This window comes from Schistocerca gregaria, chromosome 7, assembly GCF_023897955.1.
Source record: "Schistocerca gregaria isolate iqSchGreg1 chromosome 7, iqSchGreg1.2, whole genome shotgun sequence".
Classification (NCBI taxonomy): domain Eukaryota; kingdom Metazoa; phylum Arthropoda; class Insecta; order Orthoptera; family Acrididae; genus Schistocerca; species Schistocerca gregaria.
The window spans coordinates 224,141,003-224,165,852 of record NC_064926.1 but is presented as its reverse complement, the minus strand read 5'-3'; the positions used below and the strand labels follow the sequence as shown (position 1 = coordinate 224,165,852).

At 40.0% G+C, this 24,850-nt stretch overlaps 1 protein-coding gene across 2 annotated transcripts in view; it reads left to right on the top strand.

The window, feature by feature from the left end:
- The window catches only part of LOC126282266 (lysoplasmalogenase-like protein TMEM86A), a 437,733-nt gene that overhangs the window by 375,739 nt on the left and 37,144 nt on the right, over positions 1–24,850 (top strand). For both annotated transcript variants that reach the window (XM_049981876.1, XM_049981875.1), the window contains exons 3-5: positions 13,214–13,407; positions 19,871–19,986; positions 24,160–24,270. In XM_049981876.1, coding sequence (XP_049837833.1) covers positions 13,214–13,407; positions 19,871–19,986; positions 24,160–24,270 — 421 coding nt within the window. The remainder of the gene's footprint in view (positions 1–13,213; positions 13,408–19,870; positions 19,987–24,159; positions 24,271–24,850) is intronic.

The window sequence follows — 24,850 nt, the reverse complement described above, 5'->3', positions numbered from 1 at the left end:
AATAGCCGACTGCGCGATTAATAACAAAACCATTCAGAATGCAATCATTTTGGTAACCAGAGCAAATTTGTTGTGCCTGTATCCAACATCTTCAATTACTGTGGATCCTCGCTTAACGGTAACATCCCATAACGCACAATTCGCATAACGGGCAAAACAAATTGTAAAAAAAAAGACACTCTTAACGAGCAATGTTTTTCATGAAGGGTGACAACGATTTAGTGTGAGGTCGCGAGCCGTTTGCGCGCGGCAGAGGAAACGTTCAACATGAACTCCTTTCATTGTTGGCAGCAGCATAGGAACGATGTCTTCTCGCGTCCGTCGGCCGGCGTAATTTAATTTATTATTTAGTACAGAAATTGATTGGTAATGGTGATTGTTTCCGACTTACGTTGTGGGCTTTAATCAAAATGATATTTCATTCAATTTTGATTTACAATTAAATACTTTTGTGAAGTTATTTTTTTTAACAATATTAATCTTCAGTGGAAATTATTTGTTACGTTAATGGACGTTAGACTGGCTGAATCTTAAAACATGAGCATATAAGTTGAACAATGGAATAAATTTTTCATATTAATTTCCTCGGCTAATTAGTTTACTTTAAAGCAAAAAATCTTTAGTTATTAATTACAATTGCGTCCCACACACGCGCCAGAGTAGTTTTTCTTACCTCCGTTAACCATTGCATTGTAGTCGGAGTCCTGGTTATGGCTCTCGGCTGTTGTGCTGAAAATAAGAATCTTAAAAGTACGTATTTTATGCAACGTCTGGCGGATGTGGAGAAAAGTGTATATTACGTTAATAGCAGGCGAGTTTTTCGCTTCCGCTAATTTTTAAAAGTTAATATCGCCACGTATTAGCGTCATTGGATGCATCCGCCGCTGCGATTGTTGCACTGTAAATTACTCGAATGCAGGTTAATTCAAGGACATGAAATCGAAATCACCTCTTACAAATTAAAAGTGAACAATACTATTAAATCAATATATTATTAGTACAAATATGCTTACATTTGCCAGCACTCGCAAAATGTCCATCCACAAGCAGACAAGACAAGAGAAGAAGTGAAGACGACTAAAAAATTAACGAAAGAGCGTATCTTGTCGTCATTAGATCATTTTGTTGAATTTCTTTGTCCTCGAAACTTACACAGACAAATTATTATAATACGGGTACATGAGAAAAATGTATGTTCGCCTGAGAGGCTAGTGTCCACTTATTATTCAATTTTTAAATGTTTTAAATGTCTCTTCTTTTTAAATCTTTTCTTAGTATTTCACTGGGGACGGTATAGTGTTTAGGACGTACTGCAGCCTGGGTTTTAGTGCTCTTTTTACTACTATCTTTGCGAAGATTGTGATCACACATTTGTCTAAACTTGTGTTCACACAGTGTCTTTTTTGTGTGTAAATTTCAAAAACCTTCGTAGAAATGTCGCTGAAGATAAAGCCGCAATAAGACGACCATAAGAGAAAGAAAATGACTTTTGAAATGAAACGTAAACTCGAAAAACCCGGACGTGGTGTGAGCATTGTTGATTTAGCATGCACATACAATCCGTCTACATCAACTATTTGCACTATCATCAAGAACAAGGCCAATAGTAAGGCGATACATGCTTCAGAAGGAGTTGATTTGGTTTTGTTTTGCTTTAGGGTGCAAGAAACAACTGGGGTCATACGCTCCCAAGTCAAAAGTATAGAACACGAAGACAAAGAAGAATTAAAAAACGACTACAGGTCAGTCCCAATTGACATAATAGAAGACAGCTAAAACAGGCACGTGGGAAAAGGGCTAAAGAAGACACCATACAGAAACGGAGGGCTAAATTAAAAATTAAGTGGCCTTCGCCATATTGCTGTGGCTGATAAAAAGTCAAACGCGGTCGACAGCCCGCGCGTCATTTTCTAAAACGGCCGATAACTCAGACGGCAAACCCAAGCGGGAACGTAAATGGTTAAAAACTGGACATTCTGTCGGGAAGTGACGGACAGTTAAAACTTGGGCGCAGTGTGTACAGAGTGGTGGGGTAGTGCCAGTTATCAAATGACGATGGCAAAAAAGGCAGTGCCCAATACGCAGTCTGGTTAAAATGACCTCCTCCCGGTGGGAGGGTCGAGAGGAGGCGTCCAAGCCGCTGGGAGAGGTTTAATAACCGGAGCTTATTCCCGTGAAGGAAGGACCATTGGCGATGCCAAAGGGACACCACCACCTGACAGACGGCAACACACAGATCAGAGGGGGGAATATAGGAAGTCACGGGCTGAGATAAGAGGATTGCAGCTTTGGCAGGAGCGTCAGCAGCCTCGTTTTCTGGCAGTCCGACATGACCAGGAACCCACAAAAACATCTTCAAAGGGAGTGATATGATTATGTCAACAACGGTTTCGTATTACGGACGATGTCGAAAGGTTGCTCCAAATATGCATAAATGAAAAGCAATTGCAAGGCGACACTATTGACAAGAATATCATTTGTGAGAAGGAGAGAATAATTTTTGTTGACTTCTTTAAGAAGAAAGCATTATCATCAGCGGCCAAAGAAGTGTTTACGGGAAGCTGTGGGTGGTACGAGACGTTTAAGAGAAGAACTTACATCCATAGTGTTGCAGGCACGGCGAAGCAGCGAGCTCCGACACAAAGGCAGCAGAGAACTTCATCAACAACTTCAAGATGCTCGTACATTCTGATGGTTATCTGCCGCAACAGGTTTTTAATTGAGACGACACGGGCCTGTTCTGGAAAAAGATACCGAAGCGTACCTTTGCAACAGCAGAAGAGGATGCATTGCCTAAGTCACAAGCCAATAAAAGATCGTATCACACTGCTACTCTTTGCCAATCCAAGCGGCGATTTGAAAATTAAACCGCTGCTTGTTTACGATTCAGAAACTCCACGAGCCTTCAAGAAGTGTAAAATCCAGAAGATCAGGTTAAAGGTGATGTGGAAGTCCAACAAAAAGGCTTAGATGACACGTAATATTTTTTGTGATTGGATCAGTGAAGCGTTTGGTCCTTCGGTGAAAAAATTGAGATGAATCTGCCACTCCACGTCTCGCTTGTTGAGGACAACGCTCCTGCCCATTCTCCAGGCCTACAAGATCACCTCCTTGAAGACTGAATTTATTGAGTTTGAATTTCTGCCTCTGAACACCACTCCGTTACTCCAGCCTATGGACCAGCAGATTATTTCTAACTTTAAGAAGCTCTACAGTAAAGCACTTTTCGAGCATTACTTTGAGCTGACTGAAGCTACCAATCTCTCTCTGAGAGTTTTAGGAATATCATTTCAACATTGTTGCCTGCGTCAAGATGATCGAAGAGGCTTGGGAAGGGGATACGAAAAGAACTTTCACTTCTTCTTGGAAGAAGCTTTGGCCGGAGTGCGTTGTCGAATATGACATTGAGGCATTTGAGTCAGTACCTTCAGAGCCTGTAATCAGCGACATTGTGCCTTTGCCCAAGGGCATGGGACTAGAAGTGGATAACAACGATATCGATGAGCTTGTGGAAGATTACAGCCAAGAAATGACCGCCGAAGAGTGTACGGATTTGCAGTGTGTTCACAGCAGGAAGTTATGGAGAGGAGTTCTTCAGAGGAGGAGGCGGAGGAACAGCTGGCGTTAATACAAGGAAGCAATCGCCTGGCGCAATAAGAGAAATGCTGAAAGCATGGTAATCGGTTGCATCGTACATTGAAAATCATCACCCTAATAAAGCAGAGGCTGTGTGTGCTGCAGATTTGACGATAACTCTGTGTCACATTTTCGCCAAGTGTTCAAGCATCGGCAGAAATAAATGACTATAGATAACTTCCTTGTAAAAAGGAATTAGTTGTGTATCTTGACTAATAAATCACCTCGTACTTTTTCTGCATAGAACGCATTATCGTATTTTACATTAATATATATGGGATAAACTGCTTCGCTTAACGAATGTCGGCTAGTGTGGTCGAGCGGTTCTAGACGCTTCAGTCTGGAACCGCGCGACCGCCACGGTCGCAGGTTCGAATCCTGCCTCGGGCATGGATGTGCGTGATGTCCTTAGGTTAGTTAGGTTTAAGTAGTTCTAAGTTCTAGGGGACTGATGACCTCAGATGTTAAGTCCCGTAGCGCTCAGAGCCATTAGAATCATTTGAGCTTATCGAGTGTTTCGCACTACGAGTAAGACTCTGGAACAAATTATGCTCGCTATTCGAGGTTCCACTGTATTTGTCCTACAAAGTGTGTTTCACGAATTCCAATTACAGGCTTCTTTGGGTTGTAGAGGGGACTTAGTGGATATAGTTTTGATAAGGAATCCATGTCTAGAAATGTATCGTTTTGATGTAAAGTAAGCTTCATGATTGGATAACTTTAAAATTTCCAGCTTAACGGCACGCTTCATATTGGTAAAGCGGTATAACGCATGTATCGAGAAAGTTGACTGTATCCCCTCAGTCGCATACCATTTTAGTTAGACTGCGGCTGCGGGAAACTGGTACGTTCGCAAGTTATAGGAGGATTAACTGTTTCCGAACATAAGGTTTGCCGCGTGGAGCAGCTCGTGTAGAGCACGGTCAGAGCTCACTGTCAGCAAAGTGTGCGCACCGTGGAGCGGAAGACTTGAAAGTGGCCCTGTCTTCCGGCTTACTTTACATCCAAGTGGTACGATTACGGAGAACAACTTCACCCGCTACAACACTAGAAGCCTTTGATAGGAGTTGTGAAACTCCCTGTTCCATTATAACCAATCTTCCCGTGCCGTCTGCGGCCTAGGCACGGAAAAAACCGACCGGTTAAAACCGATACTGGTATTTTAGTTCGGAAAATCAGTGTTCTATGGGATTTGTATGATCTCGGTTATAGCAGGTGTTCATTTTTTCTAAGAGTAAAATAAAGCCATAGCAGGAGTGGTATAATTTATCGTACTTAAATAAACCCTTTTTTAAAAAAAGAGTAATTTTTGTTTGTAATATTTTCACTGGTTTGTAATAGTGCATTATTATAGAAAATGGGAAATGCGATCAGTGCTATTTTAATAACAATGACAAGAGAAACGTGCCAGACACACATGGCATAAGAATTGGTACAACATCGCAAGACAATCATGTCGCTGTTGCCGTGTGTCTTGGCTAAAGGTGTGTGTGTGTGTGTGTGTGTGTGTGTGTGTGTGTGTGTGTGTACGCGCAGTGTCTTGCAGACTTGCCTCCAACTGGTCTAGGCGGTACTTTCTCGCTGCCGTCGCCGGACATCCGTTGTGTTGCAAATTGACACCAGCCCTAGTCTGGACATACTTTTATAGTGTGACGTAGCAATGAAGTAAAATGCTTCATGTGCTTTAAATATTTAAGATTTGTCTGCCATTTTTATGAGATAAGAGGAAGGATGTTATGCTAACATTAATAAATCAAAAGCTTAATTCATTCATACTGTGGAGTAAAAATAGCAAGAAACTGATCTTCTGCCTGTGACTACATAATCACTTTATCTGCTTCTAGCCCTTGAAAACGAACAAATTAGCGCTAAAAACAGATGTCTTCAAACTCAGTTTCCGCCCTTTAGCACTGATTATCCGCAATGACCAAATAGTGGTATGATCGCCAATCACAACATGATTTGTGAGCAGACTTTCAAGTAAATAGAAACACCAGGAGAACAGTGGTGGTTGGGATTTTTTGTTGTTTTGTTTTGTAGGGTTCAACCAATTAAGACGTGTTTCGAAAAAAGCAGCAAACACTAATTTAATATTTTCATTCTGTGTATCTTGAAACTGAGTGAGTCAACATTTTTTCAATCTTTGCGCGATTTCTGTATTTATTACAGAAATAATAGGAAAAAACGGTCAGTCGATTATTTTAGAAACCGGTTATTCTGAGCGATGCTAACAGTAAGGTTCAACGGGCGTGGAAAAAACCGAGAAAATCGAAAACCGGTTGTTCCAGCGATACCCGCCATCCCTACTACGGTCCCCTCCAGTACGTTCTTCTTCCAAAAGGCTAAGCCTCGTCTCTGCAGCCACAGCTTCCTCTCTTCACCAGTGCTCTTCATGTATGAAGTACATCCCATCTCACCGATCATAATTTTTAAAGAGGATGTTCTCGGTCGTCCCCTCGTTTCCTCCCCTACGCTCTTGCCTTCTAAAATGTTTCGTAGCGGAATATCACGTCTAATTAAGTGTTCAGCAAATTTGGTATGCATTGGCCTGTAACTTTCAGTAGTTTTTCCTTCTCTCCTGCTCCTTGTAGAACCGTCTCATTCGTTTCTCTGTCAGTCCAAGAAGTTCTTGTAGTTCTCTTCCAGAACCACATTTGCGCAGCTTCGAGGCAATCTTTCTCCTGCCTTTGAAACATCCAGGTTTCACATCCGAATACAAGGACACTCCGGACGATGGTCTTAGCAAATTTTTTCTTGATGTCGAAGCTGGTGTGCTTGTTCAATAGGATTTACTTATTTCGGAAGAAACTGTTGCCTTTTCTCTCTATTTTCTTGTCTTCTTCCACAATGATACTAAGGTAGTGAAATTAGGTTAGTTTCTCAAGTTGCTCACTGCCCATTTTTACGCCTGTCTTACGTCCACCTTCTTTCTTGTTTATAATCATGACTTTATCTTCTTGATGTCTATTTTTAGTTTTGTTATCTCTGGTCTTAGTACCATTATTTTTGATCCTAGTGGTCTTTTCGTTTATTGTTGTTATTGGTGTCGCGATGAACAAATTAAATAACTAAGGCGACAGAGAATATCTTACTCCTCTTTTAATTTTTGCTGCTTTCTTGCAACCATTAATATCCATTTCAATATTTTAACTTTTGTACTTTAACTTTTGCATATACTCAAAATTAATCACTTGTCCTTCAAGTTAAATCCTACTTTGCGCATTGTTTTAAATAACAACTTCCAGTCAACCGCATCAAATGCTTTTTCTGGATCAATAAATCCTATATACGTTTTTCTGTTTACTTCTAATCTTCTTTCCTACCGCCTCTCTCGTTCCTTTCCCTGTTGTGAAGACAAATTAATCATAGACTCTCTTTTCTTTTTAATCCTCGCTGTAACTATTGGCAGTAATATTTTTGATGCCTATGACAGAACAGCGAGTGTTGTCTAATTTGTACAGTATTTTGCATTTACCATCTTGGGTAAGTCAATAGTTTTAGTTCTTTGTCAAGTCAGATTGTATGGTACCCTCTTCATAGCATTTAGATACAACAGTGAATAATTTACTTTCAATGCTGTCACTACTGTTTTGAAGGGGCTCTGTAGGGATGTCATCTGTACTCATTGCTTTATTTGATTTTAACCTATTTGATGCAAGGAAGAATTCTTACATTTTTTTATTCGTGGTCCCTTTTTGTTTTCCTCAATTAGTTTTTAATCTTCAGTATACTCATCTAAACTCCCAGTTCCAACACCACTGTACGAGTTTTCAATATACTCGTTCCACCTGCTACTTACATCTTCTGTGTCAAATAGTTTCCCATTTTTGTCACTCACTACGTTATTATTGGGTCTCTGTCTGTGTTGCAACAGTTTCAGCTTGGAGTAAGTTTCATCCAGTTTTCCATATTTAAAATAATCATCCATTTCTTTCCTAATTTTTTCCAGACACTTTTTCACGGCACATTGTTGTTATACTGCTTTTTTTTTTTTTTTTTTTTTTTTTTTTTTTTTTTTTTTTTTTTGCTTTATATTAATCAGGGCTCTTTTCTTTCAGTCTGTTCCTTTTCACGATAAGTTCCAATATTTTAGGAGTCATCCAAGACTTCCTAGGCTCTTAACTTCCATATTCCTAATACGTCTGTGGCTGCATTTGTCATACGTTACTTAATAATATCTAAACTGTTTACTAACCTGTCTCATTCCATTGTTGCGTGCTTGAATCGCTGCACAACATAGGCATCCTTCAGTTTATATAGTGCCCATTTCTTTGGAAATTTCAGCTGGTGTTTCTTAAATATGATGTTGCATTTTGTCCAAACAAGTGTAGGTCACACTCTATATAAAATTCGCCGATGCGCCGTGACCAATTTTCGTCTAAACACTGGGCGAGTTCATTCGTTTGATATGAAGCGGAGGCAGACAATGTTTGCCCGCTTTCGACCGGTTAGCAACGCGACAACGTAGAATAATTTCATTTTTGCTTTACTTATTTTATATGATGACTTGCCCATCATTTCGTTTATGATTATAGTTACGGTGGTATTTGAATTCAAGTAAGAGACTGCGCGAAATTGGAAAAAGTTTGCAATAAAAATAGAGGTCACTATGATTTAGCGTTTGGAGCATATTATATAATATGTTGCTGCGTATGAAATCCAGCTAACATTTTGAATTTTTCTTTAGACTTGGATGAAGGGTCTGTATCTGTCACCAATGTCGAGAAAATTGTTCTTATGTCGTACACTCATTTGTAATAGCGAAGCCAGAATGAAATATATGCAACGTTCTTCGTATCTCATAAATGGTTGGAAATATTAAAACGAGATTTAGGCAAATGATAGCATGCAAAGAGGAAAGTACTGTGGCATATGGTTCTTTGGCGAAACCTTTCATTATCTACCGTGTTATTCCATTAACTACAGACTTTTTCGACGAATGAATGTAATTTTTAAGTGCAAGAAAATGAGAAATGCTGTGAATATTGGAACACAGTCAGTGAAGACATTACACGTTTATTTTTGTACCGAAGATATTGCTTTTCGTAAGATATTGACTTTCTTGTTCTCAGTTCCTACCTTAAATTAACTTCAATAACCACTGTTTCAGAATTCTCTCACAGTTGGGTCTGCGCAATAGTTTTGGTGACATTGGGTACACTCCGCTATGTTCTGGTAAAAGAAGCAGATTTTAACATGGCAATAAGAGAAATGCAGGTTTTACTCAAACTTCGCCACTCATGACGCAATTCAGGCGAAAATGAATCGCTGCTTTTGTTGAAGTTTCAGGTAAATTCTTCTTGGATATTATCCAAGGGGGATAGTACATCTTTTGTGATGGTCACCAAGCAAGTGTGGGCATGCAGAGGCTTCGCATAATATTTACGAAAAATACGCGAACAGCACTTCGCCTCGGGCGTTCGGCGTTTCCCCTACAGCGCCTACCCATAACCCCCACCACTACAACCCTTCTAACGTTTGACCTGCCGACTGCGACTCTTAATGGCTACGTTATTCCGTGTGCGTACTACTAATTATCGCTGCTTTTAGGGAATTCTAAACTATTTTCGGTTTCATGTAGATGGTGACCAGTCTTTCCCATATGGAAAATATAAGAAATAATAAATTTGTATAACTGACAAAAACTGGAAAAGTTCTGTGCAAGTATCCTTAAGTGATTTAAAGTGGACATTGTCGAGTCCGTAGTTTACATACAAGTGTTCTCTGTATTATTAAATGTGGGTCTATGTAGAGCCTTATAGCAAAGCAATGTATTAAAAGTAAATCAAATATGAAGGAACGTTGTATTTTATTTCATTAAATAGCAATTTATTTTATGTTGTAATTTATTTTCGTCCTCCACTAACAGGCATTTTGCTAACATTACGCTTAAAATAGAGAAAGTTGTATGCCTACAATTCCACTGTAAATCAAAATTTCCAGATATTGTTTGTAATTTAAAGACGAATAGTAGTGTTCTTTGGCAATTTATATCAGTTCAGAAGTGAACTAAACACTTGCAAATCAAACAGTGCACATTTTCTTTATTTGCAATTTGTAAATTCAAGTTTAATGGTTGCTTAACAGTATCAAGGTCTCGACAATACCATACCTCATGTAGTCAGGAAAGACTAGAAAACACAGATGAAAAAATTGTAATATTGACGCAGTTTATCAACATTTAACAGTTATTGTTTATAACTATTATAGCGGATATCCGGAGGTGCAACAGACAGATATCCACACCGCCGCTGTCTTTTATCTCCAAGGCAGATATTACTGCCGGTATCCGCGGGTATCTTAATCCGCGCAAACCTCTGCCAAACGGCAATAGTTGACCTAACTGCCAGAAAGAGACACCGCATTGTGGTGATCATGGTATCCTTGCTTCCCTCCACCATATTTTGACGATCTGTACTTGGACAAGAGTATAGTGTTTGGCGTAATAGGAGAGTCCGCAGGTCGTGGTCGTGCGGTAGCGTTCTCGCTTCCCGCGCCCGGGTTCGATTCCCGGCGGGGTCAGGGATTTTCTCTACCTCGTGATGACTGGATGTTGTGTGATGTCCTTAGGTTAGTTATGTTTAAGTAGTTCTAAGTTCTATGGGACTGATGACCATAGATGTTAAGCCCCATGGTGCTCAGAGCCATTTGAACAATTTTTTGAACGTAATAAGAGACTTCACTCCCCCCCCCCCCTACACACACACACACACACACACACACACACACACACACACACACACACACACTTTTTGAAGCAATGATCGATGGTAGGCAGTGAAAATCTCATAACTCCGTTTTTTTTTTAAATTTTGCAGGTGAAGCAAAACGGTTTCTTAAAAAATAATATAACAAGAATGTTGCTACATTTGTATCTGTATAGCAGAAACCTAGTTATTGCTAGAGAAATACATGCATTTTCACAATCTCTCATTGTTAATGGAGTTACAAATTTCATATCGGCGAACACTCCGCTGCAGAGTGAAATTTCATTCTGGAAACGGCCTCCAAGTTGTAGCTAAGCCATGTCTTCGCAATATCCTTTCTTCTGGGAGTGCTAGTTCTGCGAGGTGCGCAAGAGAACTTACGTGAAGTTCAGAAGGTAGGAGACGAGGTACTGTCAGAACTGGAGCTGAGAGGGCGGGTCGTGAGTCGTGCTTGGGTAACTCAGTCGGTAGAGCACTTTCCCGCGAAAGCCAATAGCCCGAGTTCCAGTCTCGGTCCGGCACACAGTTTTAATCTGCCAGCAAGTTTCCAGTTACTGTTTACTGGATTTCCGAGTTTTCACAGGCAGATGGAGTTACGAGGTTTTCATTTCCTGCCATGGACATGCAGTAGCTGTGACTTCACGCCAGCCAAATAGTCCTCTAGAATTATTAGTACAGGTATCATTGTTCATTGAAGTGTGATTTATGAATGGGCCTTCTTCAGTAATTCCACACAACATCTTGTAAAAATTTACACAAATGTAATTTAAGTTCACCTTATTAATCAACATTCAAAATCTGTGTTCAAAGATCTTTCTCGTCACTTGTCCATAACTGTTCATATGAGGAAAAACTCGTTCAGATGGGGGCGTGAGTTCCAGGACAATCAAAGAAGAAATTCTAAGATTTAGGAAAGTTGGCATGAGGCGCATTTCAGCGTAAAATTATTTCTGTCCAATAGTTGCTTGGTAACGTGTTTTTCCAGTTTCCGTTTTTCTAAAGTTTTCGGTGATATTTTTAATTTCAGTTGTTTGATCACTTGCAGTTTACAAAAGTTCACTATATTTTACTACTTCACAAATGCAGAGCACAGTACTGCCTTTTCTAAAGCCAGAACTGTAACGATTTCTTTTGACTCACGCCCAAGCATATTGCGTTTACAGTTTTCGTTATTGTTGGCAGCATTTACATCAAACAGGAGCGATTACGATTGGTTACTCCATAGCGCAGAACAGCGCAATTCAACTGTCGTCCGTAACGGTACTCTTTAAACGGTACTTTGCGGGCAGGCGTGTTAATTAGCATCATATTAATTAAAATCGGGGAAGAATTAAAAAGGGGAAAGTAATACGAAACTTTAATAACTGCACAGTATTACTAAGAAGCAATATAATGAAAAGTAATAAAAAAACAAAGTAGCAAAGGCCAAGCGGGACAGAAAGATATAGGGGCGCGTTTGTTTTTTAATACATGTAAAAGAACATGTAACGCAGTATTGAGCTCTCTACCTTCAGTTATCGCGATCGGGCTAGTCGATGAGAAAGTGGTAGTCGACTGCGAAATTCGTTAAGGAGATTATTTAAAGACTCTTCAAGCACGTTTAAAATACATTACGTGTGACGAAGTGATCAGAGACGTTTATTATCGGGTGAAGTGAAAATGAATCCGACAACGTAATTCGAACTTAGTGTTAGCTGAGAAAAATACTCTTGGGATACTATTATGGTTGTGGAACCCACGAAAGTTGTGCGCAACGGAAAGCTATAGTTTACGTAATTCTGCATTTTATAAAATGGTAAAAGGCGTGTGCGTGGAACTTTAATAGTACCTTATCCTTGGACGGTTGCGGCGTAACTGATACAAACAACGCGCCAGCATAAAAAATAGTTCGCTTATTAACTACCAGATATTAATTAACGGGGACCTAAAATACTAAAAAAGGAGGATAGGATCATCACCTCCAATCCCAATTCATATTTAATTAGTGAAAAGAGAAGTGATAAAAAACAAACTACATTTCAATGTGATCCACGATTTTGGCTTCATTACATGGTCTTTACTACATGATAAACAATATCTGTGGAAGTTGTATGCAGCGTATCGTCACAATAATTAGCCAACCAATATTGTGGGACACCAAAAATGTAAATGCATGAAATTGTTCTTACAGCGGATGTATAATGTGTGAGTGCGACGAACTATATTGAGAAACTGAACATCCATTACGTACTTGCATGTTTATCTGCGAAAATGGTCCTTGTCGGTACACCAGCATAGAGTTCGAATAAAATCGCTGGAACATTGCAAACCATTCAGATTAATCGAACATCTAAATCGCATAATGCTGGTACCACCAGGATATGTTCTTTCTCCTCAACCCCTTGGCAGCAATTGAATTAAGAGTCAGCCGAGAAATACATTTAAATCAATTGACGACCATTGAGCTGTCGTCACGAATTTTCAACGTCCACTGCCATGTATGAAGGCGAGTGTTAACGTCGATCGGAGGGTGTCGTCGTGATCGTGTTGAATGACACTGGGCGGTTACAGCTTCCAAGCGACGTGTATACACGGTTTCAGAAGTATTTGTTTTATATAGAACTATATAAACAGCGCTATGTTTTATCATTTGTCTATCACTGTCTTTAAATTTCTCATCAAACTGATGCAAAATGGCATTTTATGCCGATTAGACATTTCCACAAAAAGGGACTTTCGGCGTCCTGTTCTATACCAAATAAAATGTCAGAGAGGACAGGCCCGGCTAACATGGGATGCCTGGTCACCTTAATGTGTGTGACATTCTGCCAGAATCGACTGCGACATCTTGTTGTGCATCATGAACGTATGTTTGCCTCTCGTCTGTTCAGGTACACGTTCTCCCGGCGCATCCTGACTGGTCTGGCGTTTTCCTGCCTGGGGGACGCGCTGCTGGTGTGGCCCCACTACTTCCTGCACGGCATGGCAGCCTTCGGCGTGGCGCAGCTTATGTACACTGCAGCATTCGGCTTCAAACCACTCAACGTCCAGCTGGGCGCTGCTCTTTACGCCCTGTGCGCAACTGGTAAGACTATGGCGACCAACATGTCAGATGATGAACGTCTGACCATGATTTTAGGGGTTCGTTTACGCAGATTTAGTCGCAATAAATTTCGGCTCACAACTACATCACGTTTTCTTGACAATGGAGACATAAATATTGATAAACTGGCGTACTTTACTTACTTTTACTCTGTTATTTCTAACGGTACCATATTTTGGACTAAAGCGCAAAAGCATGGAATAATACTCATTCTGGTGTACATTCAAGAAAAGCATGTCGAAACCTGTTCCAAGAACTGGTTTAGCAACTACTGTTTCTCAGTTTATTTACTCCTTAATGAAGTTAGTTTTAAGTAATTGTCTTCAAACCTATGATTTTTACCAATGTTTCGCACACCAGTTTCTTTGTGTTTTAAATCTTTAAAAAAATTTACTCAACTTTTTTCTGATCTTCCTGTTTTTGGCATACTCGGAGCACTAGAAATCTTTTCGTGTAGTGTATTTTCTTATACAAAATCAGCAATAAATTCTTTTACTATGACTTGTAACTGTCTGAAAGAATATTGCGTGTAGTTGGCGTTACTCCCACGAGCGATGCTAAGTTACTCTTAACAAAACACGTTGTAAGCTCGATTACCGTTGGATGTCATTGATTTTCACCAACATTAATGTTGCTCCTATCTCTTCAAATAAACATATGGAGTATTTTACCTTCTTGCAGACACATGCACGCTGAGTCGTGCAGTTGGTATGATTACGGAAAGTAGTATACACAAATCAGCACATTTCGTGTTAACTGCCATCGAATCAACTGAGAAATAAATAATGCAACGAGTTTGATTAAAAATGAACGTCTCTGTAATCCGCTTTCGCGAGTCATCGTTACTCCGCGTGTTATTGACACCATAGCTGCTGATCCGAACTACCTGAACGCATCCGTTTGTTGCCAGTACCGACCGAGAAACAAGTAAAAATTCCCGCTCTCATTATCCATGCAGGCGTGTAAGCTATGTCATTCTTTCTCCACTCCTCTCGTTCCCTACTAACAAACCGCCTTCTTTCCGTAGGAGCACGAACAGGAAAAAAAGACCAAATGTCGACAATAGCATCAACAAAACGAGAGCTTTTCGAGAACTATCGATGAGGAATTCAAACTATAGACAGTACTTCGCGGGATTAATATTTGTAACAGTAATCACTCATCCCGTTGACACGAGGCTCCCAAAACCGGGTTTGGTAAACTTGATTTCCCAATACTGCTTCTGGATGCTCATGTAAACACTTCAAAACTGATTCTGGAAATCCGCTTCAGGTTGCCGGTTTTCCATTTTGGCAATCGATTTCCGCTCCCATGCGAACGCAACCGGTTTCGAAACGTGCTTGGGCCGTCAGGTTTTTAAAAATTTTTGGGAAATGTGGACGGTGTCGCTTTTTGGGCAGTGAAGGGGAAGGAGAAGTAGTAGACCTAAACTGTTTACACCTCGTCTAATTGAAGAGAAATAGTAATTGTGCCGACTAAATCATAAACTGTATCAGCTGTTTGCCAGGCGCCATTTTTAACTGGGCTAGCAAATCGGCTTCAGACCTTAACAAGTAAACATGTCAGCGAGAAACAAATGGTTCAAATGGCTCTAAGCACTATGGGAGTTAACATCTGAGGTCATCACTCCTCTAGACTTAAAACTTCTTAAACCTAACTAACCTAAGGACATCACACACATCCATGCCCGAGGTAAGATTCGAACCTGCGACCGTAGCAGCAGCGCGGTTCCGGAATGAAGCGCATAGAACCGCTCGGTCACAGCGGCCGGCAACGAGAAACTGTTTTCGAAATTCGGTTTTCGTCTTTCGGAAGATGTGTCGCGTGTAGACGCAGCGACTGACGAGATATGCAGGAGAAACAGACTTTAATAGGGGAGCTAAGAGGATCGGGGGGAGGGGGGGGGGGGGGGGGGTAAAAATGCTGTAGTACGGGAGGTGCCGGGAAAAACTGGAGAGTTGGTCTGCTTGCTGCGACTGCCATAGAGGTACAGCACGGGGTTGTCACAATGGCATTTATATATGGTACACTGTATACGATTGTGTGAGATTTGTCTCCTTTGAAATGGCTGTTGTGTGACGTCCTCTGTTATGGAGTACTACGACCGCTCATGATCGGGTTATAGCCTGATCATGCTGTCCAATTAAACTGCAGCAGGCAAGAATCTGTATACAGTCGCAACACCGATCCTGATTAAAACGATCACCACTTGGTGCAGGCTGATTTCCTAGAATATACGTCTGTCTGCCAGATTTTTGTCGGATTAAATGTCTAAGATGTCAGCGTAAGAGAGACTTCCCCTATAACCAGCAGCAGGCACGTCTGCAGGTGCTGGCAAAGTTCAAAACGAAATTGCACGTTTAATAATCGAAGCATGATACCCCAGTAGCCGCACTCATTCTACAAATGCGGCCTTGTCATTTTTCTGCCATAGAACTTTATGACTGCTTTTAGCTAATTTTTGGGCAAATGTTTTCGTATTTCAGAGCGTATAGTAAACCAAAAGAAACACATTACACAACTACTGGACACTGGCTGTCTCACCAGGCTCCGTATCTTGAGTTGTCTCGGTTGCCTACCACAAATGCTTGTGATTTTTGTTTTCCTAAAAAGTTACCAACTTGAAATGCATCCAGAAATTTGGTCTGTTCTATCTGTAAGTGGTAGATGGTATCAGCTGGTGATGTGTAAGCCGCCTGTGTGGACGGGGGTAGCACTCACTCCATCTCTAGGAATCCATGAAGCTACACGTGTCTCGTGGGAGGTGGTAAATGACAAACTGCTCGGAGCTCGTTCAGCTGTGACCGGGTCCAGGTCAGGTGGGCCCGAGCGTCTCCAGCTATGACTGTGTCAGAGCCACTAGTACTGCCTAAACACTAGCTGTGGACATGTTTCAATGGCTAGCGTTGTGTGTCACAAGAGAAAGGTGTCTTGGCTTAACCACACGGTTTATGTGTTTTGTACGTCTGTTATCATAAAAACCCCAACCTCAAGGCGTGCTCTGTGCTGGCTGTTGAGGTGACACGGCCGTAGTGATACATAGATTCATGAGCGTCAAAGTGCACGTGTTGTTACACAACTGCTACAGATGCAAGATGAAGCATTCAGTCTGACATAGTCTTGTCAGTGAAAAATGTCAGCAGCTGTCTGCTTCACATTTTCTGTAGCGCTCTTACTTCTATAACTACATTTATATCAGCATACAAACACTACGAGCACCATATGGTGTGTGGTGGAGGGTACCCTGTGCAACTATTTGTGAGTTCCTTTCCAATTCCACTCGCAAATATGTCTCCGTATGAGCCCTAATTTCTCTTTTTTCATCATGTCTATGCAAAATGTATGTTGGTTGTACGAGAATCATTCTGCAGGCAGCTTCCAATGCTGATTCTTTAAATTTTCTCAGTGGTGTTCTGCAAAAAGTACATTGTCTTCCATGCAGGGGCTCCCATTTGAATTCATGAACCATCTCCATAATACTTGCTTATTACGTTAACCTACTGGTAACCAATCTAGCACCCTGCTTCTAAATTGCTTTGATGTCTTCCTTTAATCTCAACTGGTGGAGATCTTAAACCTTAAGAATGGTCGTGTTAGTGTTCTTTATGCAGTCTCCTCTACAGATGAACCACACTTCCCTAAAATTCTCCCAGTGGACTGAGTCTACCATTCTGCTTCTTTATTACCATTATGATGTGTTCATTCCATTTCATTTTGCTTTGCAGTGTTAACACATAGATATTCAAATGACATGATTGTGTGTGAATCAGCACACTACTAATGATGTATTCAAACATTACAGGATTGTTTTCCCTACTGATCTCCATTGACTTACATTTTTCTAGATTTAGAGCAAGCTGCCAATCACCACAGCCTAGAAATTTTGTGTACATCCTCTTGTATCCTCCTACAGTCGCTTAGTGATGACAGCTCCCCATACACCACCTCATTATCATCATCTTCAACATCAAACAGGCACAGATTACTGCTCACCCTCTCTGTCAGATCATTTAGGTATACGTAGAATAAGAACAGTCCCATCACACTTCATTTGGGCATTCGTGATGATGACATGCTAGGTTCTCTTACTTAAGAAATCTTCTAGCCACAAAGTTATTTTGAGAAGAATGCAGGGAACACATCAGTGTATTAATGAACAGTATGAACTGAAACTGTCTCTTTGATACTGGAAGTAAACATGATTACAACAGGGAGAAACATGATACAGCATTAAAGAAATATAGTGTGCATAAAGACTGTAGGCTGCAGGCAATAGTGGAAGAAATGAGGAAGAAAATAAAAATCCTGCGTTGTCCACATTGCTGATCAGAAAGATAAGTTGTAGAAACCTCAAAGAGAAGTGGTGCTGGCAGTCAGCAAAACAATCTGCCACTTGGGTGCCAGAGGCACCAAAGCTGTGTGGTTTCTATACAGGACATATGAAGGGCTTATTTCAATAGTGGTACAAGTCCATTACCTCCACTTTTCTACCTACAATGCTTCTGCAACTAATGATACAAACAAACAGAAAGAAATGTTCATCTCTAGCAAGAAGCCATATGCTTGAATATGTTTGGTATCTCAACTGCAGATTTTTCAGCGCTCATTTAACTTTAGGACTCTGTATCTCACAATGAACAAAAATGGACTTGTACCACTATTGAAATAAGTCCTTCATATCACAATTAGTAATGGCCCCTTAGGGTACCAAGCTGAAAGAGGTGCAAGTGGCGGTCAAGTGCAAGATTTGCATACAGTGCATATAGCAATTAATAGGAAAAACTGACGCTGATGGAAGTGTTAGAGGGAAAGGGAGAGGGCACCATACTATAGCTCACTCATGTGCAAAAAATATTTTCAAACCAGCCCTGCTAGCAGTAGGGGCGTTTACATACCACAAGTATAGTTTTTTGATGGACTTGGAGTCATCAGTTGCATGGATTCTTAGAGTAGCTACTTGAAAGACGTAACTGATTTTCTCATCACAGAGCCCTGCTTGATTAATTTCTCTTGCATGAGGTCCAATAGGAACTAATAATTATCCTCACTAATCCTCAAATTCTAAATAAGTATTCATCCTCTAAAAGAAGTTATTTTCGAAGAAATATCAAGCTTACAATTTTTGGCTGTCTGTTCATCCATTTTTCAACCATAATGACAGTTTTCTTTTCTGTTAATGTTGCTTACTGTTGTCACTTAAAAAGCAGCAGCCATAGAGAAAGCAACAATTTCTGGTTTCTTTTTACTGCTCAATGCCATGACAGCTTGCCTCTGTGCTTGCAGTACTGAATGAGACAATTACGCCATGAGTCCATGCTCAACATTTAATCTGTACACAAAAACATGAAATTGTTGGTAGTGAAATTGTCAATGACTTGAAAAGTTATTAAACAGAAATATAATTCATGCAGTGTGTCTACATTGATGCAATTTTTTTCCACCACCAAAAAACATTAATGTAGAGTAATGAAATTTCAGGGATAAATTTTTTCAGATAACTTATTTAAGTGATTACCATAGGAAAATCGGAGGGTTAATGCATGACTGTTATAGCCGGTATTGAAAGCAAACCTGAGTTACATCCCCATAGTGGTACTGCTAGTGACACTCATCTGTTACTGGCACAAAATTTGAGTAGACATCATATTTCAGATATAGAAACACACCTACCAACTTTGGTTTATGTCACATAACCCCTTGTTGGCACTCCTATTTTTGACATATTTATTTCTCAATATAGTCACATTAGCGACGAACTCATTTCTCCTAAGGAAAGACCAGTTTCTTAATACTGTTATTGTAGAATGTCTGCCATTGTTTACAGAGCCACAACCTCGCCTTCACTTACACTGCTTCATCACTATCAAGTGAAGTCCTTGAAGGTGTTCTGTAAGTTTCGGAAAGAGATAGAAATAGGATGAAGTCAAGTCGGGACTGTATGGAGGATGATCGATGACCATGAACCCAAGACGTTGGATTGTTGTAGAAGTCACAGTGCTTGTATGTTCTGTGGCATTTTTTGCTAAAGGATGGGGTGCTCCTTGTGTGGATGAACTCTTTGAATTGGAAACTCGATTACAGCATGCTGTTGCTCACACACTGACATTGTTACATTATACACTGCTGTGTTCTATACTGCAGTTTGGAGCCATCTGGTTGCAGAGAGCTGTGAATATGTAACATGAAGAATAAAAGTATATAGTGTTAATAAGTTTTATATTATTTAAAAAGCTAAAAGAGTTTTGACATAAAAAATTTGGATGTATCATTTTTCAGCACACCCTTGTAATATTATATCCCACCAGATAATCACTTTCTGGTGTATCAGTATCATTGTAAAGCTAAATAATGCTGTTTCTGTTGTAGTAGTAGTGGTAGATACTATTACTACTCCTGCTGCTGCTAGTTCTACAGCTACAGTGATTGTTTCTATTATTTCTTCCAGCTGTAGTAATTTTGATGCCTGGTCTGAGTGGTGTCTTGATGATTGGAGTTCCCATCTACAGCATTCTGTTGGTTACAATGGCATGGAGAGCCATTGCTAGAGTACAGTTCTTTGAGGTAACTAGAAATAATTGTAATTAATATCTAACTGAATAAAATTTTAAGCACATTATTTTAAGTTTTAAACCTTCCAGTGAAGAAATTGTTGACTCTCCATTTTCGTTTGTTTTTGAAAACTATGATCTGCGACTAAGAGTTGACTTGGTACCATAAAGACTGGTCAGTTTTGTTCTTCCCAACACCTTATTTGTTAATACAATTGAGTCACACAATGTCATCTTGTGACTACTACTTATTATTATTATTATTATTATTATTATTATTATTATTTAGTGGGATTTGTTTATTGTCATATAAATACTCCTGAAACATCACTGTCACGTTAAGGAGACATATTGGAGAAATTCTTATGGAAACTCTTTAACTGAAAAAAGGGCAATAAAAATTTTCAATGGGTTGCGCGTACTTCATGAAGTAATTGCCACACATTTGAATTTATTCATATCAGATAATGAAACTCAAGGCATCATTTAAATATAATCATACTTTTTGAAGTGTTTGGTTGCTGATGACCTGGAACACTACCCTAAGCTGAAGTGAGATAACACACCTTATGGCAAAAGAGCTGAGAAAACTCCAGCCACCCCCCTGACCTCCTCCTCCTCCTCCTCCTGCTGTGGAAATATGATTCTTCATGTCCTGAACTCCAGGGGGTGTGATTTGTACAGTCTTTGCTGAGACAGTGGCTGGAATGTTGTGGTTATGGCTCTCTTAGGGGTGGAGTGTGTGATGGATGTGTTGAGGTGAATGTCGCTTCCAGTTACTTCTAACTATATATCTCAAAAAGATCCTATAAAAGTGTAGTTATATTTGGCAATTTCCTGGGAATGCATTACGCAAAAGTAACAAGTAAAATGTGTTTTTTTCCTTCTTTTTGTCAGTTATTTGATTTCTGCTTCGCACCATTCTTAGACTGGAAGGAAACAACAAGAAAAATCGGTAGTAGACTCTAGTTCAAGGTGCATTTCTGCAAAGTAATGAGCGAAAGAGAATATCTTCAAAATGACCATGCTCATTACATTCTTGAATATTGTAATAAGTTCTGGGATTCCTTTTTGAAAATAACATTAAGAATACTTGAGGAATAAAATGTCTACTGATACATTAGTTTCCTGTTTAGGCATAAAAATCTTTAGCATTTTTTTGTAGTAAGTTAACATAATGAAAAAATCTTTAGAAAAAAGTAACACTTGCGATAAAATCTACTGAAGTAACTATACTTACTCTGCAACTGTACCATATATTTTTAGTATAATTTTAAAATTAAGTGTAGTGCTTGTTCCATATATGTAATTTGGAAACAAGCTGTGCAGGACCATAATACACTTTTATCAGGATAAATTGTGTTTGTAGTTTTAATGAAAAATGAGAAGTGTTAATGAGCTTTTTATTCATAAAGCTGCTACAGTTGTTTCAAATTACATTCATTCTCAATGTTTTCTGACCCTTTAAGTAGTAGGTACAAAATGTATCATAAACATACATACCTGTATCAGTTTAAACTGGCTTGTACTTCCTGGCTTTAATCAGTGATAGTTTTCAAGATTTCATTAGCAAAGTGCCTAGTCATAAACTTCACATGTAATGTCTTCATTGTGTGTTGCTATACTTCCAGCTACCTGCAAAATGTTTGACTGTTCAGCATACAGTTTGGAATGTGACTAACCTGGATTTGTCTTGGCGGTTGCATTACTGCTTCCTTGTGTTTTTGTTTAATGATAAGCTTGAAATGAACACAACAATAAATTATTATATTCACACCTTTCCACATTTATTGACACTCATACCATCATGACAAATAGCTCGTATATATAATTATGGGAGTGGAGAGTGTGTTGTAAAGTACTCCCATCTAAGCAGTTCAGAAAAGCTGGTGATGGAGGGGTGCATCCAGACAGCTTGGGTGGTGAAGCAGGCATTGAAATCAAGCATGTTATGTTGAGCTGCATGTTGTGGCACAGGGTGGTTGCTCTTGGACACAGTTTGGAGCTGGCTGTTCATCCTGGTAGACAACTGGTTGGTTATCAGACCAATATCAAAAGATGTGTAGTGATTGCAACAGAGTTGGTAACTGACATGGCTGTTTCACAGGTGACAGGACTGGAATAGGAAGTTCTGGGTGGGTGATTGGTCAGATCTTGCACCTGGGTCTTCCACAAGAGTATGATAAATGTGCCAATGGGTTGGGATTGGGATTGGGAGTGGCATAGGGATGGACTATGATGTTGTGGAGGTTGGGTGGGTGACAGAACACCTCTTTAGGTGGGATGGGAAGGATCTTGTGGAGGATGTTGCTCATTTCAAGGCACGATGACAAGTAATCAAAGCTGTGGCAAGGATGTGGTTCAGTTGTTACAGTCTGGTCTGGTATTGGGTGATGGAGGGGTACTCCTTTGTAGCTGGTTCGTGGGGGTAATCTGAGGATTGGGGGTGTGAGGGGGAAATGGCATGAGAAATTTGTTTGCAGACTAGGTCTGGGAGATGGTGCCTGTTTGTGAAGGCCTTGGCAAGACTCCTACCGTGCTGGGCAAAGGGTTTCTTGTCACTGCAGATATGCCATCTTTGGGTGGCTGTGTTTTATGGGAGGAATTTTTTTTTGTGTGAAAGAGATGACAGCCCCCTATGTCAATCTGTTTCTGGACCATCTAGAGGAGACCTTCCTAACCTTCCAAAATGCCAAACCCCTAGTCTGCTTCAAGTTTATTGATGACATCTTCATGATCTGGACTTACTGCCAAGACACCCTGTCGTCATTCCTTCACAAGCTCAACACCTTCTCTCCCATTCATTTCAGGTGGTCCTTCTCAACCTATCGTGCCACCTTCCTAGATATTGACCACCTCCTCTCTGATGGATCCCTTTGCATGTATGCCCACAGTAAACCCATCAACCACCAACAGCATGTGTGTTTCAACAGCTATCATGCCCCTCCCAATCCCAATCCCAACCCCATGGCACAAGGATCATGCCCCTGTGAAAGACCCTGTTCAAGACCTGCCCAATGCATCCATCCAGCACTTCCTATTCCAGTCCTGTCACAAGATGGTCATACCCCATCACAGGCGGGGGCACATGTGAAAGCAGCCATCTCATTTATCAGCTCTGTTGCAATTATTGACTACAAAGTAGCTGTCCATCAGGATTAACAGCCACTGCCAAACTATGACCAAGAGCAAAGTAGAGCAGCCTGTGGCACAACATGTAGCTGAACATAACGTGCTTGATTTCAATAACTGCTTCACTACTCGAGTCATTTGAATTCTTCCCTCTTCTTTCTGAATTGTGCAGGTGGGAGTTATCCTTAAAACAAATTCTCTCCTCCTGTAGCTATCCAGGCCTCAACCTATGGTAACATATTGTCCTATCACTTCCTCCCCATTCTCGTTTCTCATCCTCTTTGTTTGCTCCCTTCTGCCAATGCACCTACCCATATTTCCCCAATCCTCTCCTTTTTTGCTCTGTTTTCCCCACCTCCGTGCTCTGCTACCTCCTTATACTGAGCCTTTTGTTATTCTAGCCCCTGCGTACTTCACCGGACAGTCTCCCCCCCCCCCCCCCCCCCCACCCCTCACTTGTATATTGCTATCCATTCCATTCCATTCCCTTGCCCTCTCTAGATTGCTGATTCCATTCTATGTGATAGTTGCATTCAGGTCCGATTTGCCAGAGGTGAGTCTCTTGTGTGTGTGTGTGTGTGTGTGTGTGTGTGTGTGTGTGTGTGATGTGTGCTTGATTGTATGAATGAATGGTGTGCTTTTCTCTTTCTCTTTCTTTTTCTGATAAAGACTGTGACTGAAAGCCAATGTGTAAGTGGTTGACTGAAAGTGGTAATGAAATAGGTGACACAGATTTGTTCACTTTTCATATATCTATTGCCACCTGACACAGCAGCTACATGATGTTAATGATGTGAATGATTACTGCAGACTGACTCAGAAGATCCATGAAGATATTTACACATACATGGTGTCTTACTATGTCTCAAGTAGTTGACTACATTAAAAGTATGTTTTCATTATAAATTTTTATTCCCTTATGTTAATTTAGCATTGTCAAAGACTTAATGCATTTTCAGATTATTAATCAAACAATGGAAAATCCAGAATGGAATGTAACAATATATTATATTATATTGTTCAGACTATTAATAGGTTTTTAATTATTTTACAGGAGCTTTGGACTTGGACAAAATTATGCTCATGTGCTGGGGGCATTGTATTTGCTATTTCTGATGCACTGATTGGATTCCATCACTTTCACCATCCAATTCCACATTCTCAGGTAAATAAAAACTTATCCTTGTAAAATTTTGGCAGTTTGTCTTTTTGTGTTAGCTTACTGGAAATAACATATTTTGCAGGATTAAGAAGACAAATGATTGAAGCATGTATTTTCTCAGAGTTGATTATTTTTAGTTCATGAATCCAATAAGATCATAGAATTTACTACTCTTATTTTGTTGAAGTATATTTCATGAGAGTAAAATTACTTTAATCATCAATAACCACTTATTGAAAAGTACCTTCAGCTCTTCAGAGAATATTTCTTTTCATTAAGATAATTGACATTATGGCACTCGAACAGAGGAGAAATGTTGAAGTGACTGTGCCAAATAATTACTGTAATGATAAATGGATTTTTTCTTAGCTTTTTCTATTCAGTGAATGATTTTCATTCCTGGCACATTTATTCATTCATGGTTATGCCATGAGCACATTATCCAAAATAATGGGCTTGTACTGATTACAGTTTTAGGGTTTTAAAGATATTCCACAAAATGCTGTCTCCCTCCTATGTGCTCAGTTGCATGGTGCTTTTGATGTAATACCTTGTGCTTCTTTGTTCCACATGGATATAGAGG